This window comes from Hemiscyllium ocellatum, chromosome 28, assembly GCF_020745735.1.
Source record: "Hemiscyllium ocellatum isolate sHemOce1 chromosome 28, sHemOce1.pat.X.cur, whole genome shotgun sequence".
Taxonomy (NCBI): domain Eukaryota; kingdom Metazoa; phylum Chordata; class Chondrichthyes; order Orectolobiformes; family Hemiscylliidae; genus Hemiscyllium; species Hemiscyllium ocellatum.
Window position 1 is genome coordinate 49,016,585 of NC_083428.1, and position 25,880 is coordinate 49,042,464.

At 43.0% G+C, this 25,880-nt stretch overlaps 1 protein-coding gene across 1 annotated transcript in view; it reads right to left on the reverse strand.

Moving 5' to 3' along the window:
• The window catches only part of LOC132829010 (phospholipid phosphatase-related protein type 3-like), a 76,739-nt gene extending 53,220 nt beyond the window's left edge, over positions 1 to 23,519 (reverse strand). Inside the window, exon 1 of the mRNA XM_060846274.1 lies at positions 23,439 to 23,519. Within this exon, the coding sequence (XP_060702257.1) occupies positions 23,439 to 23,519 (81 nt within the window). The remainder of the gene's footprint in view (positions 1 to 23,438) is intronic.
• Between the last annotated feature and the right edge of the window lie 2,361 nt (positions 23,520 to 25,880).

The following is a 25,880-nucleotide window of genomic DNA, read 5'->3' on the forward strand; positions in this document are numbered from 1 at the left end:
AGTTCAATACTGAGGGAGGGCTGCACTCTTGAAGTTCCTGGAGATTCTTTCAGATAAAGAGTTTGCATCTTTCAGGCCAGGTGGATGCCAAAGATCCTCTGACCATTCTTCAAGGAAGAGCTCTAAATCCTCCCAAAATCTGTTGCTGCTCTTGTATATAACCTGTTTTCCATGGATTGATATGTTCCAGTTCACCGGATGTCTCTGACCATTTGTGGTAACTCATAATGGAGGAACTTATATGAATTCCAAGCCTCCATTTTTGTTGGAATGGATTGTGGGCATGAGTTATTGATCGTGGGGCAGAACCTGTTTCTAGGAATCCCAGCCCCATTCAGGTCTTTTGAAGTTGTGTCACTTCTACTATTTCCTACTCCACTGCAGGGGAAAGTATTTTAGACCCCTCATGATTTCCAAGGAGTTTGGGGCTATTTGATGGGAACCTCAAGGAGTCATGAACCACGAGAGAAACCTATTTTGGAGACTAGAACCTTCTGACAGATATTATACAAGATGGTGATCGCATCATATTATCATGAAATGCTGTATGCTACGTTATGTCTTTAATGCAGTGATTAATGATAGGACTTTATTTATAATAAGTAAGTGACCATTGAATTGAGGAACACTGTGAAAGTGGAAAAATTTTCAGATTATTTAAGTATTTTCTCCAGAAAATAAAGTGCTCGTCAACATTCACTACTATCAGGATTTGCATTTCAAATGACTGTTGGACTCTCTGTTTTGATCTTGACATTGATTGATGGCCTAGCCATGTTTGAGTCTTTGAAATAACTGAATAGATAGGGGTCATGATTTGGAGATGCCAGTGTTGGACTGGGGTGTACAAAGTTAAAAATCACACAACACCAGGTTATAGTTCAACAGGTTTAATCCGAAGCACACTAGCTTTCGGAGTGTCGCTCCTTCATCCTTCACCAGTGTGATTTTTAACTGAATAGATAGGGGACTACTTTGATTGAAAAGAAAGTGCTGTCTTTAGAGGAATGGAAGAAATAACGATTAGTTCAAATAAGCTAACGTGTTCAGCTCCAGAGGTTTTGTTGACAGTTGTAAAGTAGAAGCTTTGTTTCTATTGACAGTTTTATGGGTTCTTGAAAATGATTTTAAAAAGCAACAAAGATTTTTAAATGGTTGCTTATTAACTTTTGTCAGTTTCATGTGCATCTCAAAACTTTCCAATTTTAATTTAGGGCTCTTGAGTTTTGTCCATAGTGAAAGCTTGGTGAGTAGGAGTATTGAGAGGGTAGGAAAAGTGAAGGCTAGGTTGCTTGAAGACATTGTCCGAGCATCAGGCTGCCTCCGATTCTGCAGTGGGCCAGATTCAGGAGATGGTAATCGATTCCCATCACCCCACAGACCTCCTCGACTTGTTAGGAGACAGGACTGCAGTGTCAGGAAATGGCCCAACACATTTTAAAGATAAAAATTGGGCTGTAGTAATTACCAAGGAACTTTATAGCTACGTAAAAACAGAGAAAGATTAAACCTGAGCCAGAAGAGATTTTTGTAAAGGTGTTCAAATACTCAGTCAAAATGAGGAATTATCTGAAAAAAAGATACAAAAGCTTGTGAGGAAGAGGAGTTTTTGGTTGGAACTCCAAAGCCAGTACCTGAAGCCATTGAAGGAACAGTGGCTTAACCCAAAGCGACTAAAAGCTATAGAAGCCAGAATAAGTGGCACACAGATATCACAGGGACTGTCAGGCTGAAGGATGTATGAGAAATATAAAGGGACAAGACCAAAGGGGATTTGAAGATAATGGGGAACTCAGCAGCACAGGAGTGATGGGTGAATGGTCCTTGGTTTGAGTTTGGATACAGACAATAAAGCTATAGAATCATTGGGTCATAGAAATGTACATTATGGAAACAGACCTTTCGGTCCAACTTGTCCATGCCGACCAGATATCCTAAATTAATTTAGTCCCATTTGTGAGCGCTTGGCCCATAACTCTCCAAACTCTTCCTATTCACATACCCATCCAGATGTCTTTTAAACGTTGTAATTGTACTCGCCTCCACCACTTCCTCTGGCAGCCCATTCCATACGTGTACCACCCTCTGCTTGAAAAGTTGCCCCTTAGGTCCCTTTTGAATCTTTTCCCTCTCACCCTAAACCTATGTCCTCATGTTCTGGACTCCCCCAACCCAGGGAAAAAAGCATCGTCTATTTACCCTATCAATGTCCCTCAAGATTTTATAAAGCTCTTTGAGGTCACCCCTCAGCTTCTGATGCTCTAGGGAAAACATCCCAGCCTATTTAGTCTCTTCTGAGAGCTCAAACCCTCCAACCCTGGCAACATGCTTGTAAATCTTTTCTGAATCCCTTCAAGTTTTACAACATCCTTCCTATAGCAGAGAGACCAGACTTGCACGCAATACTTCAAAAATGGCCCAACCAACGTCCTGTATAGTCACAGCATGACCTCCCAACTCCTATACTCAAAAATGGCCCAACCAACGTCCTGTATAGTCACAGCATGACCTCCCAACTCCTATACTCAGCTCTCTGACCAATAAAAGAAAGCATACTAAACACCTTCTTCACTATCCTAACTACCTGAGACCCCATTTTCAAGGAACAATGAACCTGCACTTCAAAGTATCTCAGTTTAGCAACACTCCCCAGGACTTTACCATTAAGTGTATAAGTCCTGACCTGATTTGCCTTTCAATAAACTTGACTGTATGCAGAGTAGGAGTTGGGAGGCTGGTGAAGACAGTATTGAATAATTGAGGCTCGAGGTAACAAAGGCTTGGATTAGATCTTCAGTAAAATTTTTAGTTTAGGGTACCCCTCACTTTCACATTATATTATACATAAATCTGCTCTGAGACATCCAGTGTGATGTCTCAGAGCAGATTTATATTACACCTTTAAGGGACTTGCGATGATGTTTTCACTGTGTCCCAGAGCATATGACATAGTAGCATAAAGCTCTCAGTCTCCATCTGAGCTCTGCCCTCCTGCAACATGACACACTGAAATAAGTGTGTTAGTACATTTTGATTCTTGGCTTGACCCCTGACACACACATGTCTGATTGACCCAAATCTCATCCTGGTGTCAGCGTGTCAGTGACAGATCAGCAGTATATATTGCCACTTTCTTACATCATCCAGGGGAGGAAACTTCCTAATCCCTACACATTGAATTCCTCAAGCTGCCGCTGGATAGTGGGGATGGACAGGTATGTGTTCCTGCCTGTTACATTTGAAGGAGTATTTTAGCCTATCCCAAGCTCAGTTCTTTGAATATGAAAAAGGAAACCATTTCCCAATCTGTATTCCTGAGCAGCTCCATGCTGAACAACAACAACTGGAAAATCTCAGGTCATTTACAATGGCTGAGTGTGATACTTTTAGCTGTAGGACACACACTTAGTTGGATGATGTCACTGGTTTCACAGTAACTCTATAGACCCTGTCAATAAATGTTACATCCAGCAACATGGGGAGAGCTGATATTGACAAAGGTTTTGGTGCTACATAAAGTGAACTCTTCTCCATGTTGCTCACCAATTGTTGAATAGTGGCCCACCCACAAATTGGCTTGATACAGAGGTCTCCTGTGTGCCACCTGAACTGTGGCCTATTTATACCACTCAGTGAGATCATTATGTAGTAATGAGAACAAGATCAGCCAGGTGGATCTTATCAAATATGAGTTCCCTGAATGGGGCTGCTACCCTTGTCCAATCAAGGAGCCCTGGCTGAGAGCTATAAATAGGAGTGTTGTGGTTCTGTTCACTCTGTCCCCTGTGGCCCTCAATAACAAGTATACCTTTTTGGATACTGTTGGGGAAGCCATGGTTACAAGTCTCTGACACAGAGTCTGTTCCTGTTGCTCAGAAGGGAATGGGGGAGAGGAGGACAGCATTAGTCATTGGGAACTCCATAGTGAGGGGGAAAGATAGAATATTCGGTAGGAATGAGAGAGACATGCGGTTGGTGTGTTGTCTCCCAGGTGCTAGGGTCCATAATGTCTTTGATCGTGTTTTCAGGATCCTTAAGGGGGAGGGGAGCAGCCCCAAATCATGGTCTACAAAGACACAAATGACACAGGTAGGAGAAGGGATGGAAATGTAAGGCAGAAATTCAGGGAGCTAAGGTGGAAGCCTTGAGCAAGAATAAACAGAGCTACTATCTCTGGTTTGTTACCCATGCCCCATGCGAGGCGAGGAATGGAGAGAGAGACAGAGAGAGAGCAGTTGAACACATGGCTACAGGGATGGTGCAGGAGGGAAAGTTTCACACACCTGCATAATTGGGGCTCATTCTGAGGTAGGAGGGGCATCTACAAACGGGATGGTCTACACCTGAACCAGACGGGTACCAATATCCTGTAGGGGGGACGTTTGCTAATGCTCTTTGGGAGGATTTAAACTAATTCAGCTGGGGAATGGAAACCCAAACTGTAGCTCCAGTGTACAGGAGGTTGACAGTAGTGAGGTCATGAATAAGGTTTCAAGATTGCAATAGTGCAAACGGCAAGCAGGAAGGTGGTTTGAAATGTGTCTACTTCAGTGCCAGGAGCATCTGGAATGAGGTGAGTGAACTGGCAGCATGGATTGGTACCTGAGCATTTGATGGTGTGGCCATTTCAGAGACATGGATAGAGCAGAGACAGGAATGGTTGTTGCAGGTTCCAGGATTTAGATGTTTCAGTGAGAATAGAGAAAATGGTAAAAGAGAGGGAGGTGTGGCATTGTTAGTGAAGGACAGTGTAACGGTGGCAGACAGGATGTTTGATAAGGACCCGTCTACTGAGGTAGTATTGGCTGAGGTTAGAAACAGGCAAGGAGAGGTCACCATTTTGGGAGTTTTCTATAGGCCTCCAAATAGTTCCAGAGATATAGAGGGAAGGACAGCAAAGATGACTATAGTTAGGAGCGAGACTGACAGGGTAATTGTTTTGGGGGACTTTAACTTTCCAAATACTGACTGGAAATATGATGGTTTGAGTATTTTAGATGGGTCAGTTTTTTGTCTAATGTGTGCAGGAGGGCTTCCTGCCACAGTATGTAAACAGGCTAACAAGGGGTAAAGCCATATTCAATTTGGTACTGGGGTAATGAATCCTACCAGGTGTTAGATTTAGACGTAGGTGAGCACTTTGGCGATAGTGACCGCAATTCAGTTATGTTTACTTTAGCGATAGAAAGGGATAGGTATATATCACAGCGCAAGAGCTTTAGCTGGGGGAAAGGCAATTATGATGCAATTAGGCAAGATTTAGGATGCATTTAGGCAAGATTTAAGATGCATAGGATGGGAAAGGAAACTGCAGGGAATGGGCACAACTGAAATGTGGAGCTTGTACAAGGAAAAGCCACTGCGTGTCCTTGATAAGTACGTTCCTGTCAGACAAGGAGGAAATTTTCAAGCAAGGGAACTGTGGTTTACAAAGAAGTTGAATCTCTTGTCACAAGGAAGAAGGAGGCTTATGTTAAGATGAGGCATGAAGGCTCAGCTAGGTTGCTTGACAATTACAAGTTAGCCAGGAAAGACTAAAGACAGAGCTAAGAAGAGCCAGGAAGGGACATGAGAAGTCTTTGGCAGGTAGGATCAAGGAGAACCCTAAAGCTTTGTGTAGGTATATCAGGAATAAAACATTGACTAGACTAAGATTAGGCCCGTCAAGTACAGTAGTGGGAAGTTGTCCGTGGAGTTTGAAGAGATTGGAGAGGCACTAAATGAATATTTTTCATCAGAATTCACACAGGAAAAAAACAATGTTGTTGAGGAAAATACTGAGATATAGTTACTAGACTAGACGAGATTGAGGTTGATTGGTAGAACTGAGTTTCAGAGCCATGAGCTGTACAAAGCTCTCGTGCAGCTGCATTTGGAGAATTGCATATAGTTCTGGTCACTGCATTCTAGGAAGGATATGGAAGCTTTGGAAAGGGTGCAGAGGAGATTTACCAGAATGTTGCCTGGTATGGAGGGAAGGTCTTATAAGGAAAGGCTGAGGGATTTGAGGCTGTTTTCATTAGAGATAAAGAAGCGACTTAATGGAGACACACAAGATGATCAGAGGATTAAGTAGGGTGGACAGTGAGAGCTTTTTTCCTCGGATGGTGTTGGCTAATATAAGAGGTCATAGTTTAACATTGAGGGGTGATAGTTATAGGACAGATGTCAGAGATAGTTTCTTTTCTCAGAGTAGTAAGGGCATGGAATGCTCTGCCTGCAACAGTAGTGGACTCCCCACTCTTAAGGGCATTTAAATGGTCATTGGATAACCATATGGATGGTAATGGAATGGTGCAGGTTAGATTGGCTTTAAATGGGTTTCACAGTTTGGCGTAACATCAAGGGCCAACGGACAATGTTTTATGTTCTGAGAGCCAGCTGAATGCTGGCTGGGTCAGTGTCATGTACTATGCATGCATTAATAAAGGGTAACGTGATGATGGGATACCGGACTTTGTGGAGGTATTTCACACTGAAACTGTTCATATTGGAGACACTAAGGATCTTGTGGTATCGTCCCTGTCTCCAGTTCTGAAGCTTCTGGTTCAAATCCCACTGTTGAATTGTAACATATCTGAGCAGGTTACTAGTTAAGTACAAATTATTTTTCATAGGACATGCCTACCTACCTGGGAGAGAGAATGTTCCTCTGTTGGGGATCAAATTGGACTCAACATCCTAAAATCTTAGGATTTTTAAAATATATACTTTTAATATTTTAAATGCACCAAAGTATGACTTATCTCAAATAAAATTGTAATTTTGAGGTGAAATACAAATGGAAATAAAATCCCAGAGCTTGTGAAATGGAATAAATCAGTGTGCAGTTGCTCCAACAAACTGCAAGTTGAGTTTATAATGTGATCTGTGATTCAGTACTCAGGCAAGCTCAGTTGGTCATTCAATATGGAGCAGATACAGAGGGGCAGAGGGGGGAGGAGGATGGAAGGAATTCAGAGAAAGAAAAATCAATTTGCAGATAAGTCAAGGTCAATGAATTGTCCAATCTTCCCAGCTAATGAGGCATATTTGGATTGTAATCATTTTTGCAAAGTAAAAAAACAGCTAATTTATGCCAAGCAAGCTCCCCCCATGGAACAAAGAAGTGAATATCTAGGTTCAGGTTTAACTCAGTGTTGGTTGAGGCTATGCTAGAATGGACAATCCTTCTGCATTTCTTTAGTTCTACAATTTAAAATTAAGATTGTTATTATTAATGTTGGTGATGAGATAATTAACAGTAAGAGCTAGTTCAAAACTGGCTGAAAAAAATCTTTACCCTTTCTGGCTTCCCCTGAGGGGATGGTGAGCTTGATTAGCTAATTAGCTGGTCTACATTGCTGAGTGATGCCAACAACATGGGTTTAATTCCTGTAGCAGCTGAGGTCACCATGAAGGTATGACCCTCACATGGTGACCACCACCAATTATCTCTTTCTCTCTCTCTCTAATGAGAGACAGCAGTCAAGTGGGATGATGGTAACTATTCCCATTAAAGATCCTGTAGGTCAAAATTGCTCCCAAAGACAAAATGAATTTATATAGTGCCCGTAATGTAGGAACAGATCCGAAGATGCTTGACAGGTAATACTCATAACATTTTCATTTTGATTATAGGTCTTTAACTACATTAAAGAATTCAAATATTGAAGCAAATGTTCTTATTCTTTCAGGATAGATCTCTTTTTGGCAGGACCTCTTGAAAAGTCATTGGGTTCTCATTTGCCCATAGAAAGGACTTACTGGTGTTGTAATGTGTGTCCATGTGCGATGCCTGGATAATACCTGAGCGAACATAATGTTGGATATATTTCAGGAACTGTTGGAGTGTAACAGAGTGTGAGTGTAGACATTTTTGATGGTAATTTGTATCCAAGGATCAGTCACAGGAAGATTCAGTTCTTCTGTCCACCCAGTCCGTGCTCATTCTATGCTCAGGAACAATTCCTGGAATGGGTTATCAGATGTGCAGACCACCCTCTCTCCTTTACCATGATATTCCCTTAACATGAGAGCAATGATAGTTTTGCCAATGTGGCACATCAACAGAACCCCACCAAGGACAGTATATTTAAGCTCTCTGCAGTAAATTCCTGCCTGCATTTGATTGAAAACTCTTTCAGAAACTGTTTGGATTCTTGCATTTAATGACAGCATTTGAAAGAAATTGGCTAGAAAACTGGTTTACTGTCAACTCCTGTCAATAAGAGCCTTGGGCCTGCTCTAGGCCTTTTTGTGCATTGCAGGAGTGGCTCTCTTTTCACACAGGCTAAACCCAGTATTAATTATTTCACAAGAAGACCCTCCCCTTAGGCAGACTCTCACAACTTGAGGGCTTGGTCAGTCCAAGATTTGAATTATGTTTACAGTTATCACTGGATTGTATTGCCGGAGATACCTTGCGCACATTTACACATATCACGTAATGTGCGTGTCTTACTATTAACATTAAGATTCTCTCAGCTGAGTTACCACATGGATCTGTCACAACACCCAGTTTCATGCTACCAATACACTGAGAAGACATTTGCAATTCAAGCAGATGCTAACTGCAGTTTCAGTGCTCCCTTTCTGTTTGACAGCCTCCTATTTCAATCCATTTTGTGGCAAAATTGACACGTCAACATCTGTCAGCAGTTTTACACTTTTAAGTGTAGCTCCACTGAGAAACGGACTGAATATATCATACTTCATTACCCATCTTTAAACAAAATCATTGGGAAGATTTGTTTTTGTTCAAGTCGTCTTTGTTATTTATTGTCTGCTGACTAACCCTATCTTCATCCTTTTCATCATCCCTTTCATCTGTCACTGAAAAGGCAATTTCCTAGACAAGTCTCCTTCAGGACTTATTACTGTCAGACCGACTGCTGAGATTTGCTGAGTTTTGGCTCTTAAAACAAGAACAAAACATGCATTTTGATAGCACCAAAAGTACATCCCAGCCAATGAGACAAGTTTAGTTTAGTGTTGTAATGGAGGAAACACTAATGCCAAGCAAGCTCCCACAAACAGCATTGAGATAAATATCCAGCTCACTGTTCCACTCTTGTTAGCCGTGTTATAAGGGATACCTTAAACAGTCATGTGTCCTCTATATTTCCTCAAAAAGTCCTGTCAGTTTTTGTTACCCAGCATTGGTGAGGCCTGTTCTGGAGTACTGTGTCGAGTTCTGATCTCCCCATTATAGGAAAGATATTATTGAGCTGGAGAGGGTTCACAAAAGATTTACCAGGATGTTGTTGGAACTGGAGGGTTTGAGAGCCTGAATAGGATGGGACATATTTTTACTGGAGTGCAGGAGGTTGAGGGGTGACCTTATAGAGGTTTATAAAATCATGAGGGGCACAGACAAGGTGAATGGCAGGTGTAGTTTCCCTAGGGTGGAGGTTTTCAAGATTAGAGACATATTTTTAAGATGAGAGGAGAACGATTTAAAAAAGACATGAGGGGCAATTTCTTTGTACACAGAGAGTGGTTGACATGTAGAATGAAACACCAGACGAAGTGGCAGATGCAGGTACATTTACAACATTTAAAAGACATTTGGATAAATACAAGACCACTCACCCCTCACATTTCTGGTGGAAATTTCTGTTCTGTTTGGAAGTTAGACATACCATCGATCTGCCATTCTGATCACTTATGCTGAACTATCAACATCCTTTCTCTGCCAGCACTCCACCACCCAGTCCCCCCTTACCCCACCCCCCCACCCCACCCCCAACTATGGCATGAATGCTACCTCCTCCACACTTCACATCAGCTCTGATAAAAAAGTCATCTAGACTTGAAACATTAGCTTGCTCTCTCTCTCCATGGCATCTGCCTGACCCTCTGTCATCTCCAGCACTTTTTGTTCTCAGCATAAATAAGAAATGTTTGGAGGGATATGGTCCAAGTACTGATAGGTGGGACTGCTATAGCTAGGGATAACAGTCAACATTGACTGGTTGGACCGCAAGGTCTGTTTCCGTGCTGTATGACTCTATGGCCCTATAACTGAGAGGACTGAAGAACAGTTGGTTTAAAAATGAATAATTCTACCTGCACTTAAATCTAAGCAGCCTCCAAGAGAAAAAAAATGATGCTGATGTGGTGATATCACTAGGCTAGTAGTTCTCCATTCCTGAAGAAGGGCTTATGCCCAAAACATCGAATCTCCTGCTCCTTGGATGCTGCCTGACCTGCTGTGCTTTTCCAGCAACACATTTTCAGCTAGTAGTTCAAATAGCCCAGGACAATACCCTAGAGATTAGGGATCAAATTTCACCATTGCATTGTAATTCAATTAATAAAAAGACGAAATTGAAAGCTCTTCCTTGTACTAATGAGCAGATTGTTGTTTAAAATCCATCTGGTTCACTAATGTCTTTTCATAAAGCCAACCTGCTGGTTGGATCCACAGCAACATGACTGACTCTTACATACCTGCTGTGATGGTGAGAATTACTCAATAAATATTATGATGTGGAGGTGCCAGTATTGGACTGGGATGGACAAAGTTTTAAAAAATCACACAACACCAAGTTATCACCCAACAGGTTTACTTAGAAGTACAAATTTTCAGGTAGCTAATAGGACAGGATCATATATTTATAATAAAAGATCAAAGTGTCATACAACTGATGAGACACGTTGAACAAACCTCGGTTGGGGTTAAGTCTGTAATCACTTAGAATGGGGTTGCAGATTTTGATTCATTAATATGTAAATCCTAGAACTTCTTTCAAATTACATTCATGAGATAAGGTTTTATAAAAAAAGTGACATCTTAGCTCAGACAGTGCATTGAAGGCGTGAGGTTAGAGTCTGTATCCTAGCCTTGTGTCAGACTGGTTCGATTTCCAAAATAGGAATTGATAAAATGTCACATGGACTGACTGCCTGCACATTTTGTGCTTTTTGAACAAAATAAATGTATCTGCAAATGCAAATTCACACCATAGACATATATGTGTGCGAGAGTATGAAAGACAGAGACAGAGTGAGCGTGTGTGTGTGTGTAGGGGAGAGAGAGAAAGAAAGAGAGTTGTGAGAGAGAGAGAGAAAGTGAAAGAAAGAGAGTGAGTGAGTGTGTGTGTCTGTGTGTGTGTGCATGTGACTGAATATATACCTGCGAAAGGGTGCACCTGCGAGTGTGTGTGTGTGTGTGTGTATCAGAAAGCTTTTTATGAGAGAGGGTCTATGCAAGTGTGAGAGTGTGATCATGTGTAAGAGTGTGTGTTTGACAGTGTATAGTGTAGTGGGGTCACTTGTAGTGTGGCATGAAACCAAGATCCATGTTGAGACCATCCTCATGGGGTAGTGAGAAGAAAGTAAGGAGTGCAGATGCTGGAGATCATCGTCAAGAATGTGATGCTGGAAAAGCCCAGCAGGTCAGGCAGCATCTGAGAAGCAGGAGAATTGATATTTTGGGTATAAGCCCTCATCAGGAATTCCTGATAAAGAGCTGATGCCTGAAACTTCAATTCTCCTGCTCCTTGGATGCCGTCTGACCTGCAGTGCTTTTCCAGCAACACACTCTCGACTCATGGGGTACTGATCTTGACTATCAGCCTCCGCTCGGTGACTCTGCGTTGTTGCGTATCCCGAAGTATGCCTTGGAGGATGGTCAACTGAAGATCCGAGGCCAAATGTCCCTGATCGCTGAAATGTTCCCTGACTTTGAGGGAACACTCCTGCCTGGTGATTGTTGTGGAATGTCCATTCATCCGTTGTCGTAGCGTCTATTTAGTCTTGCCAATATGCCATGCCTCGGGACATCCTTGCTTGCAGTGTATGAGATAGACAAGGTTGGCTGAATCACGAGTGGAGAGGAGAGAGTTGAGAGTGTGTGAATGGGTGCACGCATGTTTGTGTGCTTGATAGAATGCGCATGCAAGTGTGGCAGAGTATGTACCTTTGAGAGGGCGTGAATGTGAGTGTGTGTCTCTTCAAGTCACACGAGTGACTCGGCCAACCTTGTCTATCTCATACGCTGCAGGCAAGGATGCCCAAGGCTTAGTACATTGGCGAGATCAAGCAGATGCTATAATAACACATGAATGGACACCGTGCAACAACCGCTAGACAGGAATGTTCCCTTTCAGTCGAGGAAAATTTCAAAGGTATAGGACATTCGGACTCAGATCTTTAGGTGATCATACTCCACCAGACTTCAGGACAGAGTGACCGAGCAGAGGCTATCAGCCATTTCGTACCCATAAGGATGGCCTCAACCGGGATCTTGGGTTCATGTCACACTACCACGACATTTTTCACTCATACACACACACTCACATACAAGAACACATGATCACAATTACACACACACAGACTCCTCTCTTACACAACCTCTCAGACACACATACTCACATGTATACCCTCTCACAGGTATATCCCCTGTCACACTCAAACACACACACACACACACACACACTCCCTCTCTCTCACATACGCACACACACACATACTCTCACATGTACACACAAACACACACTTTCACATATCCACACAAACACACACCATGTAAGTTTATGGGGTGAATTTACATTTACGGATACATTTTATGTATGATGAAGGGCTTAATGTCAGAAATATCACTTATCCTGGTCCTCGGATGCTGCCTGACCTGCCATGCTTTTCCAGCACCACACTCTTGACTTATGGGGTACTGAACTTGGCTCGCAGTCTCTGCTTGGTGACTCTGCTTTGTTACGTATCCCAAAGTCTGCCTTGAAGGATGGTCACCCGAAGATCCGAGGATGAATCTCCTTTATCACTGAAATGTATCCTGACTTAGAGTTTGAGACAGACTCTAACCTCACACTTTTAAAGCATTGTATGAGCTGACATGTCACATAGTTTTATAAAACCTTAAATTATCTCAGGAATGGTGTCATGAAAGAAGCTCTGGGACATACATATTAATGAATTGAAATCTGCAACCCCGTTTTAAGTGTTTACAGACTTAACAGCAATCTAGGTTTGTTCAATATATTGCATCAGTTGTATGACACTATGAACGTTTTTAATAAATTCTGTATCCCATAGTCCTGCTCCACCAGTTACCCGATGAAGAAGCAGCGCTCCAAAAGCTTGTACTTCCAAATAAAGCTATTGGACTAAAACTTGGTGTTGTGTGATTTTTAACTCAATAAACACTGGCATTTCCAATGGTACCCACATCTCTAAAAATACATTTTAAAAAGGGACCAGATCTGAGTAGAACATGGAAGGAAATGAAATCATAGGGGCACACTCGAGTTTTCCAGCCCTTAGATTCAGGGACAGTGACAAAGGGCTGTAGTTGTAATTCCCAGAATGGTGGGACTATCTTACGTTGAAAGATTGGAGCGACTGAGCTAAGAGGGGATCTGATTGAGACGTATAAGATTATTGAAGGATTGGACACTCTGGAGGCAGGAAGCATGTTTCCGCTGATGGGTGAGTCCCGAACCAGAGGACACAGTTTAAAAGTAAGGGGTGGGCCATTTAGAACAGCGTTGAGGAGATATTTCTTCACCCAGAGAGTGGTGAGTGTGTGGAACGCTCTGCCCCAGAAGGCTGTGGAGGCCAAGTCTCTTGATACTTTCATGAAAGAGTTGGATAGAGCTCTCAAGGATAGTGGAATCAAGGGTTATGGGGATCAGGCAGGAACAGGGTACTGATTGAGGATGATCAGCCATGATCATAATGAATGGTGGTGCTGGTTTGAAGGGCAGAATGGCCTACTCCTGCACCTATTTTCTATTGTCTATTGTTAAATTCTGGTTCAAAATCAATGTATAAAGTTAAGCTAAGCAACTACATGCTACACACAATCAGTAAATTAACAATAAACTAAAGAAACTAACTTGCTAAAGGAAATGTGATTAAGGACACCAGCGCAGCTTTGTAAAGGGCACATTGCAGATAACTAATTTGTTTCGATTTTTAATTAGCATGTTGTGGAGGATTGATATAGTTTACTTTCACATCCTAGAAAGTATTTGCTAAAGTGTTGTGCAATAGATTAGACTTACAGTGTGGAAACAGGCCCTTCGGCCCAACAAGTCCACACCGACCCGCCGAAGCGCAACGCACCCATACCCCTACATTTACCCCTTACCTAACACTACGGGCAATTTAGCTTGGCCAATTCACCTGACCCGCACATCTTTGGACTGTGGGAGGAAACCGGAGCACCCGGAGGAAACCCACGCAGACACGGGGAGAACGTGCAAACTCCACACAGTCAGTCGCCTGAGTCGGGAATTGAACCCGGGTCTACAGGCGCTGTGAGGCAGCAGTGCTAACCACTGTGCCACCGTGCCGCCAAGACATGTGGGAATAGCTAGAACTCGTAAAACTAAGTTTCGGAATGTAGGAAGGTTTATAGTGTAGGATGTGTGGAGACACAGAGAGGGGGAGAGAGAGAGAGAGAGACAGACAGACACATACAGCGAGAGACACACATTTTCTATGGTTCTAATTTTATGTGGACAAAGGTAAAATTTAGAGGTTGGAGTATCTTGTAAGTAAATAGTATTAATTAAGGAACAGAAACCACATTGTTCACACTGTTCTGATGTCTGTGTTTGCTGATGACGAGTGGTCAGTCATATTCTCATAGGAGAACGTGAGGACTGCATATGTTGGAGATCAGAGTCAAAGAGTGTGGTGCTGGAAAAACACAGCAGGTCAGGCAGCATCTGAGGAGCAGGAGAAGCCGACGTTTCAGGCATAAGCACTTCATTAGGAACGAGGGGGTAGCCCACAGGGGCTGAGAGATAAATGGGACAGGGGTGGGGCTGGGGGGAGGTAGCTGGGAACGCGATAAGTAGACAAAGATGGGGAGTGAAGGTAATAGGTCAGAGACGATTATGGAGCGGATAAGTGGGAAGGGAGATGGACAGGTAGGACAGTTCAAGAGGGCGATGTCAAGCTGGAGGGCTGGATCTGGGATAAGGTGGGGGAAGGGGAAATGAGGGAACTGGTGAAATCTACATTGCTCCCATGTTGTTGGAGAGTCACAGAGCAGAAGATGAGACATTCTTCCTCCACGTGTCCGGTGGCTGGAATTTGGCGGTGGAAGGGGCCCAGAACTTGCATGTCCTTGGCAGAGTGGGAAAAGGAGTTGAAGTGTTCGGTCACTGGATGGTGGGGTTGTTTAGCGCATGTGTCCCAGACGTGTTCTCTGAAACATTCCACAAGTTGACGTCCTGGCTCCCCCATGTAGAGGAGACCACATCGAAAGCAGTGGGCAAGTAGATGACGTGTGTGGAGCTACGGGTAAATCTCAGTCCGATGTGGAAGGATCCTTTGGGGTCTTGGACGGAGGTGGGGGGGTGAGGCACAGGTTTGCACTTCGTGCGGTGGCAGGGGAAGGTGCTGGAAGTGGATAGTGGGATGGTGGGAGGCGTGGACCTAGCAAGGGAGTCTATCCGGAACACAGATAGGGGTGCGGAGGGAAACATATCCCTGGTGGGATTTATCCCTCGGAGGATGATGCGTTGTATTCTCTGCATTTCCACCGACTACAAACAGACTCCACCACCAGGGATATATTCCCCTCCCCATTCCTAGCTGTGTTCCAGACAGACCATTCCCTATGAGACTCCCTTGTTAGGTCCATGTCCCCCATCAACCGACTCTCCACTCCGGCACTTTCTCCTGTCACCGCAGGAAGTGCAAAACCTGTGCCCACATCTCCCCCTCACCAAGCCCACAAAGGATCCTTCCAGATTTACCTGCATTTCCACATGTCATCTACTGTGACTCAGTGGTGAGCACTGCTGCCTCACAGTGCCCGACTGTCTGTGTGGAGTTTGCACATTGTCCCCGTATCTGCACGAGTTTCTTCCAGGTGCTCCGGTTTCCTCCCGCAATCCAAACCTCTGCAGGTTAGGTGAATTGGCCCCGCCAAATTGTCCATAGTACTTAGGGATGTGTAGGTTAGGTGCATTAGTCAGGGGTAAATAAAGGTTGGGGAAACACAACTGGGTCGGTTACTCTTCCATCGGTGTAGATTTGTTGGGCCGAAATGTAGGGATTCTATGATTCTACTGTGTCTGCTGCTCTCGATGTGGTCTCCTCTACATTGGGAAGACAAGACGCCAACTTGCGGATTGTTTCAGAAAACATCTCTGGGACACCCAGACCAATCAACTCCACTGTCCTATGGCTGAACACATTAACTCTTCCCTCCCACTCCACCAAGAACATGCAGGTCCTGAGCCTCCTCCATTACCAAACCATAACCACCCGACACACGGAGAAAGAACACCTCATCTTCCACCTTGGGACCCTGCAACCACACGGCATCAATGTGGATTTCACCAGTTTCCTCATTTCCCCTCCCTCTACCTTATCACAGTCCCAAGCCTTCAACTTGGTACCACTTTCTTGACCTATCCATCTTCTCTCCCACCTATCCACTCCACCCTCCTCTCCGACTTACCTTCATCTACCTGTCACATTTCCAGCTACCTTACCCCAGCCCATTTATCTCTCAGCCCCCGGCCCACAAGCCTCATTCCTGTTGAAGGGCTTATGCCCAAAATGTCAATTTTCCTGCTCCTTGGATGCTGCCTGACCTGCTGTGCTTTTCCAGCACCACACTCTCGATGCATTTTAATTAGACATATTAAAAACTGATGATGTTCCCTGATCCATTCATATGCTAAGGATTCTCATTGTCTCATATGCTACGGGTTCTAACTGTCTGTTCACATAAAGGAGAACAATATTGGATCAAGTGCTGTCTTGAAAGAATTCCTGGGATTATAGCCATGATCATGGAATAGACTTCATGGAGGAAATAGAACATTTGGTGGAGACAAAAAGTGAGTCCCAAATCTCAAAATGGACTAGATACCAGCTAGATGTGAATCCAATGGAAGGCTGAAGACAGGTAGCATGAGGATGAAAGCAGAAGGCAGAGATAGAACAGCAATAATAGGCACTGAAACCCAGCAATGTATAAGTAGTAGTTAAAGGAAGCTATTTTTCAGAGCAAAGTATCTGCCCAAGGTGGCAGCAGATGTGAAAAGAGACAATGGAAGTGAAATGAATGTCTTCTGGCCTAGATTCTATAAACCCTGATACTGTGGAGTTCTCCCTTGGCCTAGAAGCCCATCATACATAAAAGTGCAAGAGAAGGCAATCATTCTAATAGATTAGACAATGAAATAAAGGCTACAGAGCAGATTTGAAATAGGATAGGAAGCAGAGGTTCTCAGGACTGTGGGGATTTTACTGGCTGCAAGTAGACAAATTAATCAGGGCTGTACCAGGGAATTAGATAGTTAAAGAGAATATGGGGTTTATTCTGATGGGTCACATTAACAGGACACCAGCTTGGTGTCATCAGTAATGGAAAACTATGTGCAGATGGGAGTCATGGCAAAAGAAAAGCAATTTGCTTGAACTTTGTAAAAACAAATGGGGTTGCACATCTTACAGTGGAATCTCTAAAATCTTTTGGCCACACATTCAGGGGATTTTGCAAAACAAAACAAAAACACTTTTTCCAGACTGAGTGTTTTCAAATAAAATATATTTCTGAAAAGAAATGACAAGTTAAAACAAAACAAAGAGAGAAGGAAAGTTGTGCAAACTGACCAAATGTGACTATGGATTGCTTCCAGGTCCTGTGAATTTTTTTTTGTGGAAAATGAGTAAAGGAGATCCTGCATTGTTTTAGTGGTATGATAAAAGAACCTTGATCAAATGGGTCAATGTGCTGAAAAATGGCAGATGGAGTTCAATTTGGATAAATGCGAGGTATTGCATTTTGGTACAACAAACATTATACAATTAATGGTAGGGCCTTGGGTAGTGTTGTAGAACAGAGGGACCTAGGGTTCGGGTACATAATTCTTTGAAGTTTGTGTCACATATCGACAGGATGGCTGAAAAGGCGTCTCACACGCTTGCTTTCATTGCTCAGTCTTTGAGTATAGGAGTTGGGAAGTCATGTTAAGATTGTACAGAACATTGGTGAGGCCTCTTCTGGAGTACTGTATGTAGTTCTGGTTGCCCCATTGTACAAAGGATATTATCAAACTTGAGAAGGTTAAGAAGAGATTTACCAGGATGTTGCTGGGTATTGAAGGTTTGAGTTATAAAGAAAGGCTGGATAGGCTGAGACCTTTTTCAACTAGGCAAAAGTGAGGACTGCAGATGCTGGAGATCTGAGTCAAGGTTAGAGTGGTGCTGGAAAAGCTCCTGCCCAAAATGTCGATTTTCCTGCTCCTCGGATGCTGACTGACCTGCTGTGCTTTTCCAGCACCACTCTAATCTGGGACTTTTTTAACCAGAGTATAAGAGATTGAAAGGTGACCTGATAGAAGTTTATAAAATAATGAGAAGTATAGATTTAGTTAATGGTAGTTATTTTTTCCGTAGAATGGGAGACTTCAAGACTACGTGATACATTTTTACGGTGAGAGGAGAAAGATTTAAAAAAGACATAAAAGGAAATATTTTTACACAAAGGGTGGTTCGCATATGGAAGGAACTTCCTGAAGAAGTGGTGGAATAGGTTACAATTATAGCATTTACCAGACATTTGAATAGATAAATGAATAGGAAATGTTTGGAGCGTTATGGGCCTGGAGCAGGCAGGTGGGATTATGTTCAGCATGGACTGGTTGGACTGAAGGGACTGTTTCCATTCTGCATGACTCTATGACTCTATAAAGAAAGACATCTGTGCAACTTGATGCTTTTCTTTAAATTGGGTAGGACTGCAGAATGAGAAATGTTTTCTTCATTAGATCAGAGTTGAACATAAAATTGGAGCCAGGTTTATTGGGCTTTTAAATGTATTGGTTCAGTTATCAAGCAGAATGGTTCAGGAATAACTTTAAATGAGCAATTCTATTCAGAGAGTGTTTCTCTTATTTGCAATTATACTCAGCAATCACAGACAGATGCTGCAACATCTGACAAAGAGAAGGGAATGTGAACTTTAACTAGATTTTTTAAAATGAAAGATTCTTTCATGGGGGGTGTGGCCATGATGCAGTAAAATTGATGGCAGCATGTCTTTAAGCATGCAATGCCAACCATCATGTCCTGTAAGTGGACACAGACTGACACGATAGTTATTGGGAGGCAGAGTGACTTAGTGGTTAACACAGCACCAGGGATCTGGGTTTGATTTCACCCTCAGGCGACTGTCTGTGCAGAATTTGCACATTCTCCCAGTGTCTGTGCGGATTTCCTCTGGGTTATCTAGTTTCCTCAAACGGTCCAAAGATTTAAGGGCGGCACGGTGGCACAGTGGTTAGCACTGCTGCCTCACAGCGCCAGGGACCTGGGTTCAATTCCCGCCTCGGGCGACTGACTGTGTGGAGTTTGCACGTTCTCCCCGTGTCTGCGTGGGTTTCCTCCGGGTGCTCCGGTTTCCTCCCACAGTCCAAAGATGTGCGGGTCAGGTGAATTGGCCATGCTAAATTGCCCGTAGTGTTAGGTAAGGGGTATATGTTGGGGTATGGGTGGGTTGCGCTTCGGCGGGTCGGTGTGGACTTGTTGGGCCGAAGGGCCTGTTTCCACACTGTATGTAATCTAATCTAAAAAAAAAATGTGCAGGTTATGTGGATTGACCATACTAAATTGCCCATAGTGTCAAGGGATGTGCAGACTAGGTGGGTTAGCCATGGAAAATGCAGGGTTAAGGTAGAGGTGGTGGGCCTGGTTGGGATGCTGTTTGGAGGGTTGGTGTGAACTTGTTGGGCTGAACAGCCTGCCTCCATATTGTAGGGATTCTATGATCTTATCGGGTCAGGAGGTATATGCTTGCAAAATGAAAATGTAAATCAATCTTATAAAAATGTATAAATATTGGCTTCAGATCCATTTTTTATCAATTGATTTTCTTGATTATAACATGGAGGTTTAGTTTAGAGGGTTAGAACTGAACAAACACTGAAGTTACATCAATTTTCTACCTTTGAACACTTAGAACTGAGTGTTCTAAGTTCTAAGAACACTTGGTTTTGGTCTCCATATTGTGAAAATGATGTGGAACCATGGGGGAAGGGCAGAATAGATTAACTGGGATGACAGCAGGACTGAGAAGTTCAATGCACGAGGAAAGATTGAACAAGCCAAGACTATTTCATCTCATTAGGAGAAAACTGAAAAATATGAATTTACTTCAGGGTTATGCTAGGGTTTTTACACATGGTGCTGGTGAGAATGTGAGCAGGGATGCCACGAGGAATAGTTCAGGCAAACAGAATTGTCTCAGCACATGGTAGAGAAATTAACAGAAGGAAACGATAATTAAAGGGGACAAATAAAAGACACTAACTCCTGGAGATAAGTTCTGAGGTAGGAAGGGCATTTGATCAGGGGGTGTGGGGTTAGGGTTCTGTCTTGCCACTGACAATTAAATAGGAGGGCTAGGGTAGGAGATATCAAAGCCACTAGATGCCAATTGAAGTCCTCAAGTTGGCATTAAAGGGCTCATTGTGCGAATGATGATCTTCAGATCTTTAGTCAATGGAGACTGGGTGAGGGGGTAGCCAAGGGGAAAGGCTGGCAAGGTTTGCTGGGTATGTTTGTGGCATATGGGAGGATGTTCACTGGCAACTTGTGCCTGGTTGCAAGTTGAAGGCATGAGGGTGGAGGGGCGGGTTGAATCCATCTGATCCCCACCTTACTCCCCTCACCAGTGATCTGCTCTCTGTGATCCAACAGATGTACTTGAAGCAGTCTGTATAAAATTGGCAGCAGCCACAGCTCCCAGTTGCACTGCCAGCAATGGACGGCTGCTAATTTGACTTTCACCATGTTGTTGGGGTGGGAGAGCGGGGTGGTTTTGTTAGTTCTGGAACAGGTAACCCATAGATGCCTGATGTCAGGATTCCTTCTGCCTTATCAAAACGTCACTCCTTCAGAACTCCTGAAGATCAGGTCTGTTTGGTGGGGTGGGGAGGGGGCAGGGGGTAGGGTGTGGTACTACCCATTTAGTGATGGACATAAACTCCTCCCTCCCCCCAACACTCCCACCCCCTAAATCTCTTGTTAAATTCTACTATTCTCTCACTACAGGTGTTGCCAGACCCCTTGAGTATTTCCAGTACTTGTTACTTTTATTTCAGAGTATTTCAGCATTCACAGTACCCGGCTCCCATATCAGTAAAGATTGATTATGTTTGACGTAGGAAGACCAGACCAGATTGGCTGAATGGCCTGATCTGACATAACTCTGCATAATTTTAACAACAGGTAACCTAGCTCATGTGTTCGCATGCAGCATCCCAGCATTCTGGGATTTGCTGCTCCTGCTTGTTGTTGCCATACCAGCTTTTCAATCCAATAACTACTGTATTCAATCCTATATATTTCATAGAATCACAGAATTTTGCAGTACAGAAGGAGACCATTCAATTCACCATGTCTTTACTGGCACCCGGAAGAGCTACCTAGCTAGCTCTATTCTCTAGTGCTATGTCCGTATCTCATCCCTTTCAAATATATCCAGCTTTCTTTTGAAATCACCTATGGAATCCACCTCTACCACTCTCCCAGGCAGTGAATTCCAATCCTAACAACTCTGAGGAAATATATTTCTCCTCGTCGTACTCCCAGTTGACAATCCGTGCTGACAATCTTGAAATTCTGACTCCAGTTATTGACATTTGAACTAGTGGAAACAGAGTCATCTTCTTTACCCTGTTTGATGCGGTCTTCATGTGCACACCCCCACACCACCTTCCTCACTGAGTAGTCACCAGTTTGATCAGTATTTCCAGGGCAATATGACCCTTTATTTACATCTAACTTCTTATCCCTCCTCCATGGGACCCCATTCTCAGGGTATTTTTGTGTGAAGACAGGTCTGGGACACAGACACTCAGCAGATTCTCAATCACAGAAAGCCTACAATTTCTTAATGCAAATTCCACAATATCTTGCAACCTCTGGAAACATCCAGGCCAACATTCATGCCTCAACAAATGTTGCTCAAATAGGCACTTTGGTTCTTACAATGGCTGTTATTCAGGAGCTTGGTTGGGTGCAAATTGACTGTATTTCCCACTTTACAACAATGACCAAACTTATCAAATTATGTAGATTCAGATTTAGGTTTTATTGTCACGTGTACTCAAGTGCGGGGCACAGAGTACAGTGAAGAATGTATAACGTTGCCACACATGGTGTTACCTTAGGTACAGAGTACCTCAGTACAGAAGCTTGTTTCCAGAAGCAGAAAAATAAAGAAATAAGTTTAAAAGTGCAGTTACAGTGACATTTAAAAGAGATTTGGATAAGTACATGAAGGGGAAAAGTCTGGAGGGGTATGGGCCAAATATAGGCAAGTGCGACTCGTTTAGTTTGGCAACATGGCTGGCATGGAAGTAGTTGGATAGATGGGTCTGTGACCATGCTGTATGACTCTATGACTCTATACAGCTGGCTGGGTCATTATTTTACCCATTAACTGTAACAGCTCGAGAGATGGGGAAGCTACACAATCCTGTGCTGTTACATCACTCTCTTTCATTGAATAATGGAGTAGGTTCTTATCATTATTCACTGTAAGGAAACCTTACTTCACTCACGCAGAAACCATAGCTTGTGAATGTCATTGCCTTGGACCAACTGACCATTCATCATCAAATTGGGTTAACTGAACCTAATCCTTCCCTTTTTGTCTTAAGTGCCAGATATTTGCCTAACTAAAGCACAGTTAAAATGGGAGGTGTGCATGTTCAAGAAAGCCAATAAGAACTGAATGGCCTGTTTCTACGTAATGGACTCAGATCTAATTCTGTGGAACACGTGAGCTGCTTTTAGATGACAATATGGTCTACACAGTTGAGAAGTGCTGGCTGTACTTTATCTGGTGGTTCATAATTTTCTGAGTCAGAAGTTTCACTGTGAAGGATCAAGCCAGGCTGATACAGTAATTCAGTACTGAGGGAGAGGCTAGACATTAAGGTAGATGGTTTCTCTGGAGAACATGGACCATTCCCAATTCTGACAAAAAAAAAGACAAGGGGAATTATCCCTCTTGCACCAACGAAATTTGGCCCTTAAGCAATATTCTTAAAAACTGATTCTCTTCTCATTGTCTCTTTGTTGTTTGTGGGATCCTGCTGTGCACCTTCTTTCCTGATAATACAACAGCAGCTACAGTTTGAAAGTAATCGGTTTGCTGGGCACCCAAAGGTTATGAATGATACTGCATTAAGTCACTCTTTCTTTTGAATGTCTGCTGGAGGAAAAGTAGCCTGGGCTGGAGTGCAATGTGAATGTTACCAGGCTGAGGAAATACTTTCATAGAAAAAATACGATGTATAAAGAACCAGTTGCAAATCACAGACAGATGCAATGGGGACCTTGCATACTTGGATTGAACAGGAATCAGTCAGAATCTTTCTGCTCTTTCCTGTTCCATTCAGGTCCAGTTAGCAGCGCTTGCTTGCAACATACTGCACAGTCACATGACTCACCTCGACAAAATAGAAACAAGGAAGTAAGGTCATGCTGTCTTTCGAGAGCTTCTTCTTCTGCATGTCCTTCGCAGAGATCATTCTGATGCTTACAGTCACAAGATAAAGGCCAAATCACATGTTCTGTCAAAGAAAAAGAAAGAATAGTTACTTCAATTCCATTCTAACAGTTAACGTGGCCATGCCTGTTATGTAATGCCATGCGTGTTCTGTGTGAATAAACCAAATAATGCAGACACTAATCATTGTAGCATGTCTGCTAACCACCGCAAATCACAAATAACAGGACTTAATTGTAAATTGCATGTCAAATCACAGTACAGAGCAAAGATCAGTCATTCAATGCAGGACAGTTTTGGAGATTGTTAGGATTACGGAAGTGCTCCATCAAACAGGTTCAAATCCCACCCAACTTGTGGAATTTCAATTCTGGAATAAATTGCTAGTGTAATAGTGACCATGAAGCTACTGGATCCTTGAAAAAACTGATCTGGATAACAAATGTCCCTCAGAAGAAATCTGCAATCTTTGTCCAGTCTATGTGGTGTGTATGAAGCCACGTAATGCATGGCTGACTCTTAATGGCCTGGGAAAGGTCTATCAAGCAACCTGTGCACAGCAAATCATTACAAGTTAATAGAAGGTTGACACCAGACAGACTACCAACCACCACAGACAACACACTGTCCTATCCACTTCACTAGCATCTGGGGACTGAAGGTGTAATTGGTTGTGTAGGATAATGGCATTAACAGTTCAGATCTGCCATGATCTCATTGAATGGCAGAGCAGACTTGATGGGTTTGATGGCCTATTTCTGCTCCTAGTCTTATGGTCTTTCAGTGAAGGTCAAGTCACATAACAGCCTCACCTAACATCCTAGATTAGTCTTCCCTGTCCGTGTTCTGTCCAATCAGTAGGGCAGACTCACTGAAGATGGTGGCAACCCAAGAAGTCTCATGGCGTCAGGTTAAACATGGGCAAGACTACCACCTACTGCCCTTCCTCAGGAGGACAAAGCAATGATTCTCCACATTGTACATCACTTGGAAGAAACACTCAGGGTAGCAAGGAGATAGGGTAGACTCTGTTGGGGGACTGGAGGGGAGTGGATCTTCAGTAGGTAGTGAAAGAACCAATAAAAGAGAGAAACCTACTTGACCCAGACAGTATTGTGGACAGTGTAGGTTACAGTACAAAACAACAAAGGGATGTGAATGGGCAAACTGTGAAGATGGGATTCAGTGTCAGAAAGTGTGAGGTTAGTCTCTATGGGCCAAAAATAGATAGATCAGTGTGGCTTCTAGATTGTATGAAGTTAAAAACAGTGAATATCCACAGTCAATTGGGATTTCAAGTGAATAGATCTTTAATATTTCACAAATAGGTCATAAAATAATTTCGAAAGCTAACAGAGTGCTGGTCTTTGTATCTAGTGTTGAAAATATGTTGCTGGAAAAGCGCAGCAGGTCAGCAGCATCCAAGGAGCAGGAGAATCGACGTTTTGGGCATGAGCCCTTCTTCGGACTCATGCCCAAAACGTTGATTCTCCTGCTCCTTGGATCCTGCCTGACCTGCTGCGCCTTTCCAGCAACACATTTTCAGCTCTGATCTTCAGCATCTGCAGTCCTCACATTTTCCCTTTGTATCTAGTGGCCTGGAGTATAACACCGAACATCGAACATAGAAAAGTACAGCACAGAACAGGCCCTTTGGTCCACAATGTTATGCTGAGATTTAATCCTAACTTAATCTGCGCACCCTCAACTCACTGCTACTACCTAATGCTACAATTATACAAAACCCTGGTCAGACTCCACTGGGAGTAATGTCAGCAGATCTGAGCACCACACCTTAGGAAGGACAGATTGGCCTTGAAGGGAGTAGACGTAGCTTTACAAGAATGATACCTGGACTTCAGGGTTTAAATTATGACGAGAGGGAATACAAACTAGGCCTGTTTTCTCATAGAATTTAGAAACTTAAAGGTGATATGATGGAAGCGTTCAAGATATTAACAAGAAAAAAGTATTGATAAAGATAAACAATTTCCACTGATTGGAGAGTCTCGAACTGGAGGCAGAGTCCAAAAATTGGGGCCAGACCATTCAAGAGAGATGAAGGGAAGCACTTCTGCCTACAAGATGTTTGCTGCTGTCTTCCAAAAGTGACATGTGAAGCAAAATTAGTTGTTAATTTTAAATCTGAGGTAGATTTTTGTTGTTAAGACAGGATATTAGGAGATATTGCTAAAGGCAGGGATTATAGGGTTAAGCCACTGTACAGATCAGCCAGGATTTCATAGAATGGTGGAACAGATTTAAGTGGGGGAATGGACTACTCCTATTCCTACGTTCCTCCAAATGTAAAAACAACCATTCTGTCAGTCTATGCTTCCATAACTATTTTGAATCTGAATGGAGTAGATTCAGAATATATCTT